The following is a 12710-nucleotide window of genomic DNA, read 5'->3' as shown; positions in this document are numbered from 1 at the left end:
GGAGGGCCTCGGGGCTCAATCCTTGACTCTTTTCTCTTTCTAAAAACTCTATTGTCATTCCCTTGGTAATCTTATCTAGTCTTCCGGCTTTATGACAGCATCTCTATGCTTAGAACAGCCAAATTTATATCTCCACTTAGACTTCTTTTCCACACTCCATACTTTTATATCATACTGCCTACTCAATACCTTCACTTTGCTGTCTAACGGATATCTCCAAATTTGGTCTCATGCACAAAATTAAACTCCTGATAATTCCACCCCTTCAAAATAGGCCTTGCTCATAGCTGTCCTCATTTCAGACGATGTCCGCCCTATTTTGCAAACTGCTCAGGTCATAAAACTGAGGGTCCTCTTTGACTCCTCTTCATTCTGTAATAATCCAATCAATCTGAAAATCCCATCAGTGCTACCTTCAAAATATATCCATATTGAGGCATTCTCACTGTCTCCACTGTTTCTTCTCTGATCTGAGCCAACATCAACTGGCACCTGGATTACTGGATATCTTTTAACTGGCTTCCCTACTTCTACTCTTGCACACCCTCTGGCTGCAAGTTCCCTCATGCCACTACTCAGAAATCACTGATGACTGCATTTTACACGGAGTGAAAGATAAAGGCCTTGTAATGACTGTTAAGCCTTTTTATTAGTGTGTCTCAAACTTCCTGCGGTAAAAGAGCAATCTCTTATTTATTTTCTAATATATCATGAACAAAGATAATTCTACCATCACATGCTTGCCAGACATTTTAGACTAATTACTGGACATGTTTTTAGGTGCTTACTCTCGGTCTCTGTACTAACCTTGCCACCGAACCCATAACAAAGGGTCTGCAGACTGGCACTGGTTCTCCACTGGCTGTACATTGAGTAGCACTGCTCTACACGAGGAGTCCACTTCTCACCTCCACCCCCGCCGCTCTGACCTCATCTTCTACGACTATCCCCTCACTCCCTCCCCTGGTCTCTTTGGATACACATCAGGAAATCTTATGTCTCGGGCTCTTTAGACCTGCTGTTTCCTCTTCCTGGAACATTATTCTTCCAGACTGGAGGGGACTTGGCTTTCCCTCTCACTTCCTTCAGGTCTTTGCTCAGATACTGCCCTCCTACCCCCTCAGCACTCCTGATCCTCCTTAACCCAATCTACTTTTTGTTTTTTTCCATAGCCCCAACAATAAGATGTAATTTTAAAATGTTTATTCTTTTAGTTTCTATATCCTTTTGCTAGAATGTAAGTCCCATGAGTACATACATTTTTGTCTGTTTTGTTCCTTTATATATTCCTAACCTAAAACAGTTTTTGGCACATTAGGTGCTCAGTAAACAATTTTGAATGTTGAATAAATGAACACATTTCTAACTTCTGTGCTTACCTTTACACCTGGAAATCCTTCTAATCCTGGCAACCCCATTGCACCAGGCTCTCCCTGTTAAATATGAACATAAGAAATGCAGGAGCAATAATCAAAATGTTTTTAAGCATTGGTTTCCAAAGCAAAGATATTTTTTGCTTAACCTTCCCACCCCAAACATTGATGTGTAATTTAGCAAGGAAATGATATGCCCTGTTTTTAAGCAACGTATTACTGCATTTGGTGTTTGAAAATAGTTTGAGAGTGAAAGCTATTCTCCGGAGAGGTATATTTTCTGATTAATCATTTTTATTCTGATTGAGAATCTAATCAGAATGAATCCCTCTGCTCAGTGATAACTCCAATTTCAATAAGAACTAGAATGAAAGATGGGGCTTTAATAAAGTTTGCCAATTTGTGAGCTACCTGGTGCTGCTAGATTTTCAGAGAATAAGAATAAACTGTTTAAGAGTAGATGAAGATGGAACACTCAAAGCAGTGTTTATCATCTTTAAGTAATCTCTGCAGCTGGACAAGAATTGTGAATGCTTAAGAAGTTGACCCCAGGATCATTATCTCCAATAACACTAAAAGTTATTGCTCAAGTTGATGAGTCACTGGAAGGGGGTAGATTAGTGTTTTCTATTTTAAAAAATCTTTACATGTTCTAGTGTATGATCCCAGGCTAACTGGAGCCTGTAGACCCACAAGGAACACATTGGGAGAAACTGTGGTGAAAGAAGTTGCTAACTTTTAACAAAAAAAGCATTAGGGAAGGAGTGTTCAATATTTTGGCTTCCCTGGGCCACAATGGAAGAAAAATAATTGTCTTCCAATAAAATACACTAACACTAATGATAGCTGATGAGCTAAAGTAATCACAAAAAAAATCTCCTAATGTTTTAAGAAAGTTTACAAATTTGTGTTGGGCCATATTCAAAGCTTTCCTGAGCTGCATGCAGCCCACGGGCCATGGGTTGGACAAGCTTGCACTAGGGCTTTAAGTTAAAAAAGAGATAAAGTGGGGAGTTGTTTGATGCCTTCTTGTTAATAAACTAATGTTCACTGCAAATATTTTCTTAGGACACTGGATGCTTTAGACATAATCACGAAGAAACAGAAGCTTTCAAATTGTATTCTATGTAAGTGTATTTTCACATACAAATTCTAATCTGCTTCAAAAATATTACCAAGGATATAACTTCATTATTATTTACAACATTGCCCTTATTACAGAATATTTAATGAGTGAGCATATGAATTGATATGCTTTCTACGTTTCAGAAATCTTTTAAAATGCCCCCTAATATATAACTTCATAATTGGTTAAAAAAAAAAGTTCAGATTCTGTTCTGCATAAAGTTCTGTAGAAGAGTCCCTAGGTTGCTGACAAAGGAAACACACTCTTTGATTCTCTTTGTTTACATTCTCAACAGTCCTTAAGACAGAGAAGGTGCTCAATCAATCAATAATTGCTTGAAAGTAGCTAATAATTAAATATTTAATTAAAGATCACTTATAAACTGAATACTAAAGGAACGAAATGGAGCATCTCAGAAGATAACAAATTCAATTAAGGGTAATATTCCTCTAGAAAGGTTTATGGAGAAGATTAGAAATAGTGAGACAGATCTATTGTCATGGGATTTGAAGAATGTTGGAAGAGCAAATTTCCCACCTTAAAAAGACTTCTCAAGTTTTTGCTCTGTGATCTACAGTTCTATCATTCCTGGATTATTTCTCTGGCATGAACTATTATTTTTCCCTACAGGACAGATGGTGGGAGAAGGTGAGAGTTGCAGGATGGTGCTGACAGAGAACCCAAAAGAGTAACTTCAAAATTTTATCTAGGATAAGCCTGAATGTGTACACTAAACGTGTATTTAATTTCATGATTGCAGTTTTCTGTTTTTGTGCTTCACTCTCTTAATTCACATCTCTAAAAGCAAGGAACACGCTTCCATCAGTTTTCTTTATCCTTTGTTGCAGCTAAGAAATTTGAAGACTAATCTTCAAATTCTACTCAAATAGGTCTACATTTTTGTTGCCAGCCCCTTGTCAATGCCAGTAAATTTTAATTTATCCTTTATTATAATACTTAAAAAGTTCTTATCTTAATCTGCAGTTATTAATGCAAGAACTTCAAATAATGTTCCCAAAAAGTCAGTGAGAAGCCTAGGTACTCTTAAATGACTCAGAGAAGCTGTTTTGTGCATATGAGTATGAGAGGGAAAGACCAGGAGGACATTTTTTATCAACAAGATGTAAGAAAATTAAAATTAGAATGAAGCATATAGTTGGTTTCAGGTAAAGACAGGGTAGACAGAGTGCATGAATAGTAAAACAAAGGACACTCTGAATTACAGAATATGATCCTAACTAGTTGAAATAATGCTTTCAGGGGACAACAATTTGGCTTTTAATATATATTTCCTAATAATAAAATCAAACAGCTCTTTAATGCATCTCTTTAAAATATGTTTTTAGACATAAAAACATTGCTTGTTATGACTTGTCCCTTTGCTGATTTAAAATTTATTCATTGAGTTTTAACAAACTGTACTATAATGAAAAGGCTTTAAATTTTTTTCACATGGCAATGGAAAGTGGTTTGAACATTTATTTCAGCGTTAGGTACATTTGAGTTTCAAGTATATACCCAAAGGTTAAAAGATACACAAATGAAACATGAAGGATATGCTTGAAAAGGACATGACAGGAAAAAATGCCCAGCAATAAAAGGCATCTAATTGAATTTGGCAGAACTTTTACAGTGAGGCTCCATGGTTGAGAAAGATGCTGAGAACAATTATCGTCCTTTAGGCGGGGGAGGACATGATCTCCTTCCATGCTGAGCGTAACCTCCTGATACATTCCTCCTAATAAGCAGGTTTATGACAAAACACATCTCCTGCAGAATAATTGCCTAAGACATTTAAAGCAAATAAACAGTTCCTTCCTTTTTTGTTGGGGAGATGGCAGATATATTAAGGAATTTCTTTCCAGTAAGTATTTCTCTTCCACAATCTACTTAAAATTGAATCAATCATCAGAAGAGGGCTATTAGAAGAAAGTGTCCCATTTATCAGAGCTTTATATGTGTCTTCCTCCATCACAGGATGATTTTTAAAACATGCTGATGGAAAGAGACAAACCTCAAGGGCAGGGACAACATCAGAACTAATGCATCTCAGAAATAGAGAACACATTGCTGGCATTCCTTTTGTGGCCTGCTTGTCACCACCACCATGTTAATTGATGAACACCTAAGAAGGCAGGCCATTTTGCCTGATGCTTTTCTTTCAAAATTTAACAAAGACCAATATTCTAAATGACACAAAACATGGGAACATTCATACCACTGGGCCAGGATCGCCTTTTGGGCCCTGTAAGAGAAACATGGAAAGTCATTTTTCAAATAATGACCAAAGCAAAGTTACAGAATAAGAAACACCATTGGCCAATCTGCTTTAATACATATACAAAAATTAGCAAGTTTTCCTTTAATTACAGTTTGAATTTGAAGAATAAGATGAAAAAATATAACTTGATGGAAATTTCATAAAAGTGATTGCTTGGACCTTGATTTAGTTCTTAGATTTGCAATGAAAAAAGTGACAGCACCATGAAAAATGCTATTTACATTTTCTCAATTTCATTATAATTGGTTTTACTTATTTTCTTCTGCTGTAAAATTGGGCTATATTTGTAACATGAAGTTTTCAGTGAACTTAAGAGGTTTTTATTGTTTGTTTTTCATTGTGGTCGTTCAGCTAAAGTGTGTTTGACGATAAACTATACTTACAGGAGGACCGGGTGGCCCTGGGTAACTGGGAACATTCACACCTCCCTTCAAAAGAAAATGAAAAGAAAAGAAAAGGAGAAAGATGAGAAGAATTTATAGCAGTCTATAACTGGATTTTAAATAATTACAAATATAGTATAAATACCTTAATTTTATATAAACTGCTCATGCCATTTCCTTCATTAAATGGAATACCCTGAGGAAAGAGGTGAGATACAGAATTATTCTTGAAAGTTAGTACTTTGCATCTCTACATTTTATCATTTTACCAAATGATACTATTCCTATTCTATTTTTTACTTTTTTTCTCTTCTGTTTTACAAAGGGAGTTTAATACTCTAAGTAAAATAATACAACGTTTTAATTTTTAGCTTTTCCAAAGCAAATGCAGGGAAAGAAATGAAAAGGGAGTGTGAGCTACACCTGAAGCAGATAGACACTTTCAGTTGGGGTTTGATTAATGTTCAGGTTTGACAGATGAGACACTAATGCATTCGGAGGAAAATATTTGCTTATTAAAATTCAGTTTCTGAATTGCCAATTTAGACTAACTGTTTACAGCCTGCTGACCTGCAGGCTATAATGCCGTAGTGCTGATGAAGATGTGAATAGGGAACAATTTGGCTACTGAAAAGTAATTTTTTTCCACAGTCTCTTCATACCAAATAGAAAATTAAGGTAAATGAGGAGATGACGTTATCCACAATGCTGTGTGGATGTTTCTACAAAAATAAATTCTTTAGGACAAAAGAGAATAAGAACATCTTGAAAAAAATTGACATGTCCTAGAGTAACCAACACTTAAAGGAGACTTATTCTATAGTTTTAAAAAATCATACATTTTAGCATTTAGGAAAAATTTGCATATGAAAATTTTAGTTAGGATCTTTTGTCTTTCCTTTTAAACATTTGTATAGAATCATAGTCAAATCTGTCTTTTCCTTTCTGCAGTTTTCACATATTAGTTGAAGAGTTGAAGAAGTCACTGTTTCATTGTTTCTGTATGATGGTGGCCAGTGGTGTTCTGTGAAGACAATTTGCATGCATCTTCCAAACACTAGTGATAGAAGAAAAACGCTCCATCCATTTATTACTTCATTATTTAACTCATTCATCTGACAGTGACTGAATGTCTACTATATTTTAGCGTGCTACGTCCTGAACAGACAAAGGATATTTTTATCTGAGATTTCCAAAGGAGGTTTCCCAGGGAAGAAAACATTTAATCAGTGTTTTGCAGGATGGATGGTTTTGGAGAATTCAGAGGGAAGACAAAGATATGTTAGGCGCATTATAAAATTATAGGTCCCTTTCATGAACTCATGTTATATTTGCTGTTCTCCCCACTGGGGAAGGAGTGAATTTTAGGATTTGAACCCTAAATACCTTCTGTCCTGCTTTCTGGTCAAGTGAAAAGGTCAGTAACACAGCTGAACAGATTTAGGAAACAAGTTCAGGAAATAGAGTGCTAATCTCTTCATTTGCGTGTACAAAGCATGCAACTGCATACAGACTGATAATAATCCTCATTGTCTTCAGAAAGTCACGGTCAATTCTGCCCTTTCTATGGTGAGCTTGGTTTATTAAAATATTCCAGTGACGTGGGGTAGGAAAGGGTGTTTGGCGTGAATCTCAGGTCGGCTCGGCTGCGATTCGAGCGTGGCCCCACATGAGGGCAGACTTGCCACGGAGAGAGGCTCCTCTCCGCTCCACCGTTTCCCTGACGGAGCGTGCATCTGTCTCAATCACAATAATAAAAACATCGATGCCTCTTGTACTTTTTGTTCACTAGGAGCTACATAAATAGAGTCTCCTTGCATCTCAGACATCATGAATGGGAATGAACACATATAGCATAATATCAGATTTTCTACCAACTCGCATCAGCGGAAAGGATCTATTTTTCTGGCCCTTCTCTTTTCTGTGAATGAAGCACACTGAGATGAATGACTTTCCCAAGGGCCCCAAGGCAGGAACTGGAGAGTCGGAGCACAAACTCAGGTTCCTAAATCCAAGATGGGGAGACACGCAGTATGCAAATCTGAGCATTGCACATTGAGGCTGAACCAAAGGGGGAACAAACCAGGTCTCTTTAAAGCTACTTTGGCTATCATTTGTATTTATACACAAAATTCAGAACACTTTTATCTTTGAAAACATCTAAATGTAGTCTTACCTCTGAGTTATAAAAGTCTTAACTAAACATATGAATTTTAAGTTTTAAGCCTAGAACAACTCACAGGTGGTCCAGGTGGTCCGGGTTTCCCGGGGGGTCCGTGGCTGCCCTGCAAGGGATATATAGACTAATATCAGCGGCGTAGACGTTTCTACCCCAGGTTTACAAACTACCTTCTGAAATTAATCACAGAGCCGTCTTCTGAAATCAATATGACTTGCCATGAGGTTTCAGCCTTGTAGTCTCATACAGCTGGGCTCTCTCCTTTACCAAGGAAATACATTTCTAGACCGCAGGACAGGTAAAGGCCTTTTCCCGTACCCATTCAGATTCTCACAGTGTGAGCTCTAGAAATGAAGCTTGTTTTTAGATGGAGCCAGACAACCCAGGTGCTTATGTCCTGGATTTCCAGTGTAGCTGGGGGAACTCTCCCAATGTGGAACTTTCCTACAAGCAGGCAGTGGGCTCTGGGATTGTGGCTCTGAGTCAGCCCTAACTTTGAGCCTCATTTCTACCACCTTCATCTTTTGGAAACCAGAGGGGACATGAACATAATTTGATGAAAGTGAAAAAATCACAACCTGTGTTGTGTCTGCAGAAGGGAAACTTCATCTCCATTTCCTACATTAATATCTGACTTTATGCCCTAGTCAGATACATCTCCCTGAACAGAAGCAACTGTGGTATGGCACTGTTTAAAGCAAATGGTCACTACAATATAAACAGTCTTAATCTTACAGGAGAAGCAGACTGAAAATAGAATTTGTGAGAATGAATTCAAGTTGAAAGTTGAAAAATGTATTTCACTTTTATTTTTACAAACCATAGATGTTTATCGGTCCATGATAAGCAGAGCTACTGAAGTCCCTCTGGTGTCTCTCAGCAGTTCTTCCTGTAACTCTGCTTTTCTCTTAAAATAGTAGCCTCATAAAATCTTTTAAGTCCCTCTATAGCAGAGGAAATGGCAAGACATGGTTAATTAAAAAAGAATTCAGATAGAGTAAAATTTCTACTCACAATGTCCAAGAATTTTGAGGGATTTTAGTCCATTCCCACAAATGTAATCAAGGACTTCATTCCAATACCCTCCCAATTTTTGGTAACGAAAGTATCATAAAATCTTTTGTTTGTATGTTTATCAATAAAAATAAACTGTAAAGTTCTTCTTGCACTGCTTCTGCCTGAGAATATATAACAAAGAACAAGCATATAGTTTCTTTTCTCAAACTGCTTTGATGGTGGCTATCTCTCTAAGACATGTCATATTCTGCTGACAACTGGCAGTGTCCTTCAAAGAATTATGTCATAGTTCTAATGAGTCAACAAACAAGGAAAAATATGTGCCTATTGAAAAGCCTTTTTTTCCGCCTCTGGCACCATTAAAAGTCATATCTTCACTCTCATTTGTGCCCCAAAGCTCATCTCAGTGTGGGATTCCCATTAACTTCAAAGGCAAGTCTATGACTGAGTAATTTCCATAGAGAACAGAGAAAAAAGGCTGGTGGAGTTGGGCAAGCTCCTTGGGATAAAATCAGAAAAAAATGTGCGGAGACTATCTAGAATAAAGGCATTGTTTCCTTCAAAATGTGTTGAGATTCCTTTGCTCCTTGATGTCATTATGCTCCACGTTGGTCAGGGAACTTGTGTCCTGATGAGTGGGTGGAAGCTGCTTGAGTGGCTCATGTGGACTCTTGATTCTTATTTCCCCAATCTAAATAGCTAGGCTTATTCCACTTACTTGCTGGATCTGCCTGGACTAGGGCAATAGGGCCTGTTTAGATCCTAAATGGAGTAAACATGTGAAACTGTGTGGTGTCCTGTCTGAGACTCATCTATTGCTGGTCCTCCTTTCTGACTATGGCAACCCATCTGTCCAATAACTGATCTCCCCAGGAAACAAGCTATCCTGGCTCTTCAGTACATTTCCCCCATGACCGTCTAGAGACAGAACTTCTAGACCGTCTCTGCAAGCTCTTTGATTACTAGAATCTTGGTCCTGAGAGCCAGCCCGCTGTCTGGAGCTTTTGGAGGTGAGGCCTTTGGGAAGTGATTAGGTCATGAGGGTGGAGCCTTCATGAATAGGATTAGTGCCCTTATAAAGGAGGTCCAAGGGAGCTTGGTCACCCTTCTACTATGTGAGGACACAGCTAGTAGGAGACATCTATGAACAAGAAGGCAGACTCTGTCAGATACCGATTCTGCCAGCACCTTGATCTTGGACTTCCCACACTCCAGAACTGAGAGAAATATGCATAAATGTTTGTTGTTTATAAGCCACTCTGTCTATGGTATTTTGTCATAGAAAACTGACTGCCCCTGTGGCTGGAACTCCCTGGTTCACACCACATTACTTGCATCCTTTCAGGAGGCTCCCCCACTCAATCCTTCCACATAGATGGTTGCCCAGGATCCTGAATCCAGCCTGAACTTTTGTTTTATGGTTCCAATGTTCTATTTATCCTTTATCCTAGGAAAATATCTCCCATGTTGAGAATAACCTTTGGACCAATGTTCTTCCAAGTCCACTACAAGAATAGCTACTCTCTGCCATCATTTCTACTTTCAGGCTTTGCTTGATTTTATGGCTCTCTCTGTGAAGAGTCTCATCTTGCTCCCACTCCAAGCCCCAGTGTGGATGGTAAGTGAGGCTTTTCCTTTGTACCTTTTCACCTTTTGCTCCTGTGGGACCAGGATGTCCAGTTCTTCCCAGTAAGCCCTGTAAAACATAAAACTAAGTTTGTTACAGAAACAACAATTAAATGGCCGAAGGGTATTGGAAGTTGGTTACTAAAACTTACACATTTTGAAGGTCATTTGATCCTAATTAAATAAGCCCTAGAAGCTTATATTTCTTCTGGCTGATACAGCAGCTGTATCCTGCTGATAAGCCCTTGGAAGGGTAAAATTTGTATTTGTGGTTGCTTTTTCACCTTGGTCAACCACATTTAATGACCTTAATTGGAACCTTTTGATACACTTAAAGTCTTGCTGTTTAAATGGCAATTTATATAACATTATGCCTTCCTAAATGAGCTATAGTTTTGGTAGGGATCAACATTTTAAATACTGCAAGGCGGCAGAATTAACAGTGTGCACATTGAGTTATATGATCTGCATTTTACCACTGAAAAATAAAATTTAATTTTAATCCTTTGGGAACAGAGTTAGCTATAATTTTCATGGTTTCTTTCACAACTCTTTGTCATCGTTTTTAATTTTAGTGAACAATTTAAAGCCAGGTTTGTTCTATGTAACTGTGGTGAAAGCATAAATGACACAACTTTAATTATGGAAAATCCTTATTTCAGAACATTAAAAATATATAATTACATTCCTACTGGTGTGGTAAAGACTCTGTCGGCATAGGAACTCTAAGAAAGGATGAGGTGGAGAAGCTGAAGCATGTGCTGGGTTGCCAGATTTAGCAAATAAAAACACAATATTTGGGATGAACATATGCTAAACAATTATTTGTTTATCTGAAATTCAAATTTAACTGCATGCACTGTATTTTATCTGGCGACTCTAGAATTAAACTCTGTTTGAATGAGAGATTGGGTTTGGCAAGTATAAAGGAAAAGAGATTCTGTTCTAGGAAAACAAGACAGTGAAAGACACGAAGGCTTTGATGGTGTGTTTGAGGGTCAGTGGAAGCCTTGACTAAAATAGAGGGATTTTAATTTATACATAGGAATAACAATAAATGAAATCTAATAATCCTTAGCCCACTTTTTTTTCCTTTAGAAAATAAATTCTCAGTTTGTGCTGCCATTTGACTATCTCTTCTAAAGGTTAGTGCCAAAAAATTATAAATAAAAAATAGAATGCTCTTTTATATGCAATTTCTATTTCAAACAGACTAGCTTAATCGCAGACTGCTTTCTGGTCTGGTGGAATTCTGATACAAGCCCCCAGGACACTGAGCAGTCTTAAGTAATTACTAAATGAAAATCTGAGAGCTTGGATGAGGCTACTTTTCCAGGCAATAGCTGGACAATCTACATAGAGGCACAGAGAACAAAATGCAATGAAGAAAATTAATTCACCTTGCATCATCCCAGCAGATGTAAACTGTGAGTGCAATCATTTTAACAAATACTTACAGGGGGTCCAGTTGGGCCTGGAGCGCCTGGAATGCCTGGAATTCCTTGAAGACCCTGGAAAAGATAGTTCCTACCATAAAATCTGTTATATCATTGGGAATAAGGCATTTTAGTTAATCAAATATTTTGACCATTGAACATTAAACACTTATTTAGCTAATTGAGAAACATAATGTATGTCATATGCAAATATCCTTTTTTAATTCTAATTTTCTAATTTCAAAAATATAACTTTTTCTTTAGGGGTGCAAGTGATTTTCAGTTATGTAGATAAATTGTATAATGGTGAAGTTTGTGATTTTAGTGCACCCATCACCCAAGTAGTGTACACTGTACCCAATAGGTAGTTTTTCATCCTTCACTCCTTGCCTGCACTCCTCACTTCTGGGCCTCCAGCATCCATTATATCACTCTGTATGCTTTTGTCTACTCATAGCTTAGCCTCCAATTTTAAGTAAGAATATGTGCAAATACTCAGTTTTAAACAGTAAGAAGGGTGAGATAAAATGCCAGGACATGGAATCTGAAGCAAACATAATTTAATCTGGTGATTCACAGAGCATTTCTTATTTTATAGAGCCATTCCGTCAGCAGTAGTATCTAAGAATCTTGTACTGGTAAAACATGGAAATACAAATTTCAGATTGGCAGAATGCCATTGAAGAAACACATGATTACACTAAAGCTCCATTCAGCTTGGGAAAAATGGAATATGTTTTATGATATAATATTTATTTTAGCTCATCAGTTTATTACAAGGAGAAATTTGGCTCATTGGTGAATTTAAATTTGGAACCCTTTCACGGCTTAAGCATAATAATGGATAGATTTCCCCTCCCTCCCCTCCTCAGATTTGTAGAATAGCACCAATTATATCGGATAGGATTTAGGATGCTGATACATTTATATATCAAGGAAGAACTGGCAAGATTAGCTAACTTATGTAATTAGTTTTGAATATTATTAAATAAATTACATACAATTCATAATACGAAATATTTTGCAATTACTAAAATCATGTTTTAAAAAAGTTAGAAAACATGCAAAAATACAAGTCACAAATCTTATATAGCAGAGGGTCTACATTTTTAAACAATTTTAAATGTACTTCCTAAAAGATGGGAATGATACATACAGGCTTTTATTATTTTATCATGACAAATAGATAAAAGTTTTATCAGAAACTTTAGTGTTAGATGTGTGTTTTAGAATTCTGGATTATCACTTCATTTCACAGGTAACATGATATACATACTGAATATTATGTA

The 12710-nt window shown here is 37.1% G+C and overlaps 1 protein-coding gene across 4 annotated transcripts in view; it reads right to left on the bottom strand.

Annotated features, from left to right (window-relative positions):
* COL19A1 (collagen type XIX alpha 1 chain) overlaps window positions 1-12710 on the bottom strand; it is a 336630-nt gene that overhangs the window by 43407 nt on the left and 280513 nt on the right. For all 4 annotated transcript variants that reach the window (XM_050789707.1, XM_050789711.1, XM_050789708.1 and 1 more), the window contains 7 exons: window positions 11443-11496; window positions 10002-10055; window positions 7404-7448; window positions 5309-5359; window positions 5164-5208; window positions 4718-4744; window positions 1380-1433 (listed from right to left, as the gene is read on the bottom strand). In XM_050789707.1, the coding sequence (XP_050645664.1) occupies window positions 1380-1433; window positions 4718-4744; window positions 5164-5208; window positions 5309-5359; window positions 7404-7448; window positions 10002-10055; window positions 11443-11496 (330 nt within the window). The remainder of the gene's footprint in view (window positions 1-1379; window positions 1434-4717; window positions 4745-5163; window positions 5209-5308; window positions 5360-7403; window positions 7449-10001; window positions 10056-11442; window positions 11497-12710) is intronic.

This window comes from Macaca thibetana, chromosome 4 (assembly GCF_024542745.1).
Source record: "Macaca thibetana thibetana isolate TM-01 chromosome 4, ASM2454274v1, whole genome shotgun sequence".
NCBI classification, from domain to species: domain Eukaryota; kingdom Metazoa; phylum Chordata; class Mammalia; order Primates; family Cercopithecidae; genus Macaca; species Macaca thibetana.
The sequence above is the reverse complement of the archived record's forward strand: the minus strand, read 5'-3'. Positions and strand labels throughout refer to the sequence as shown.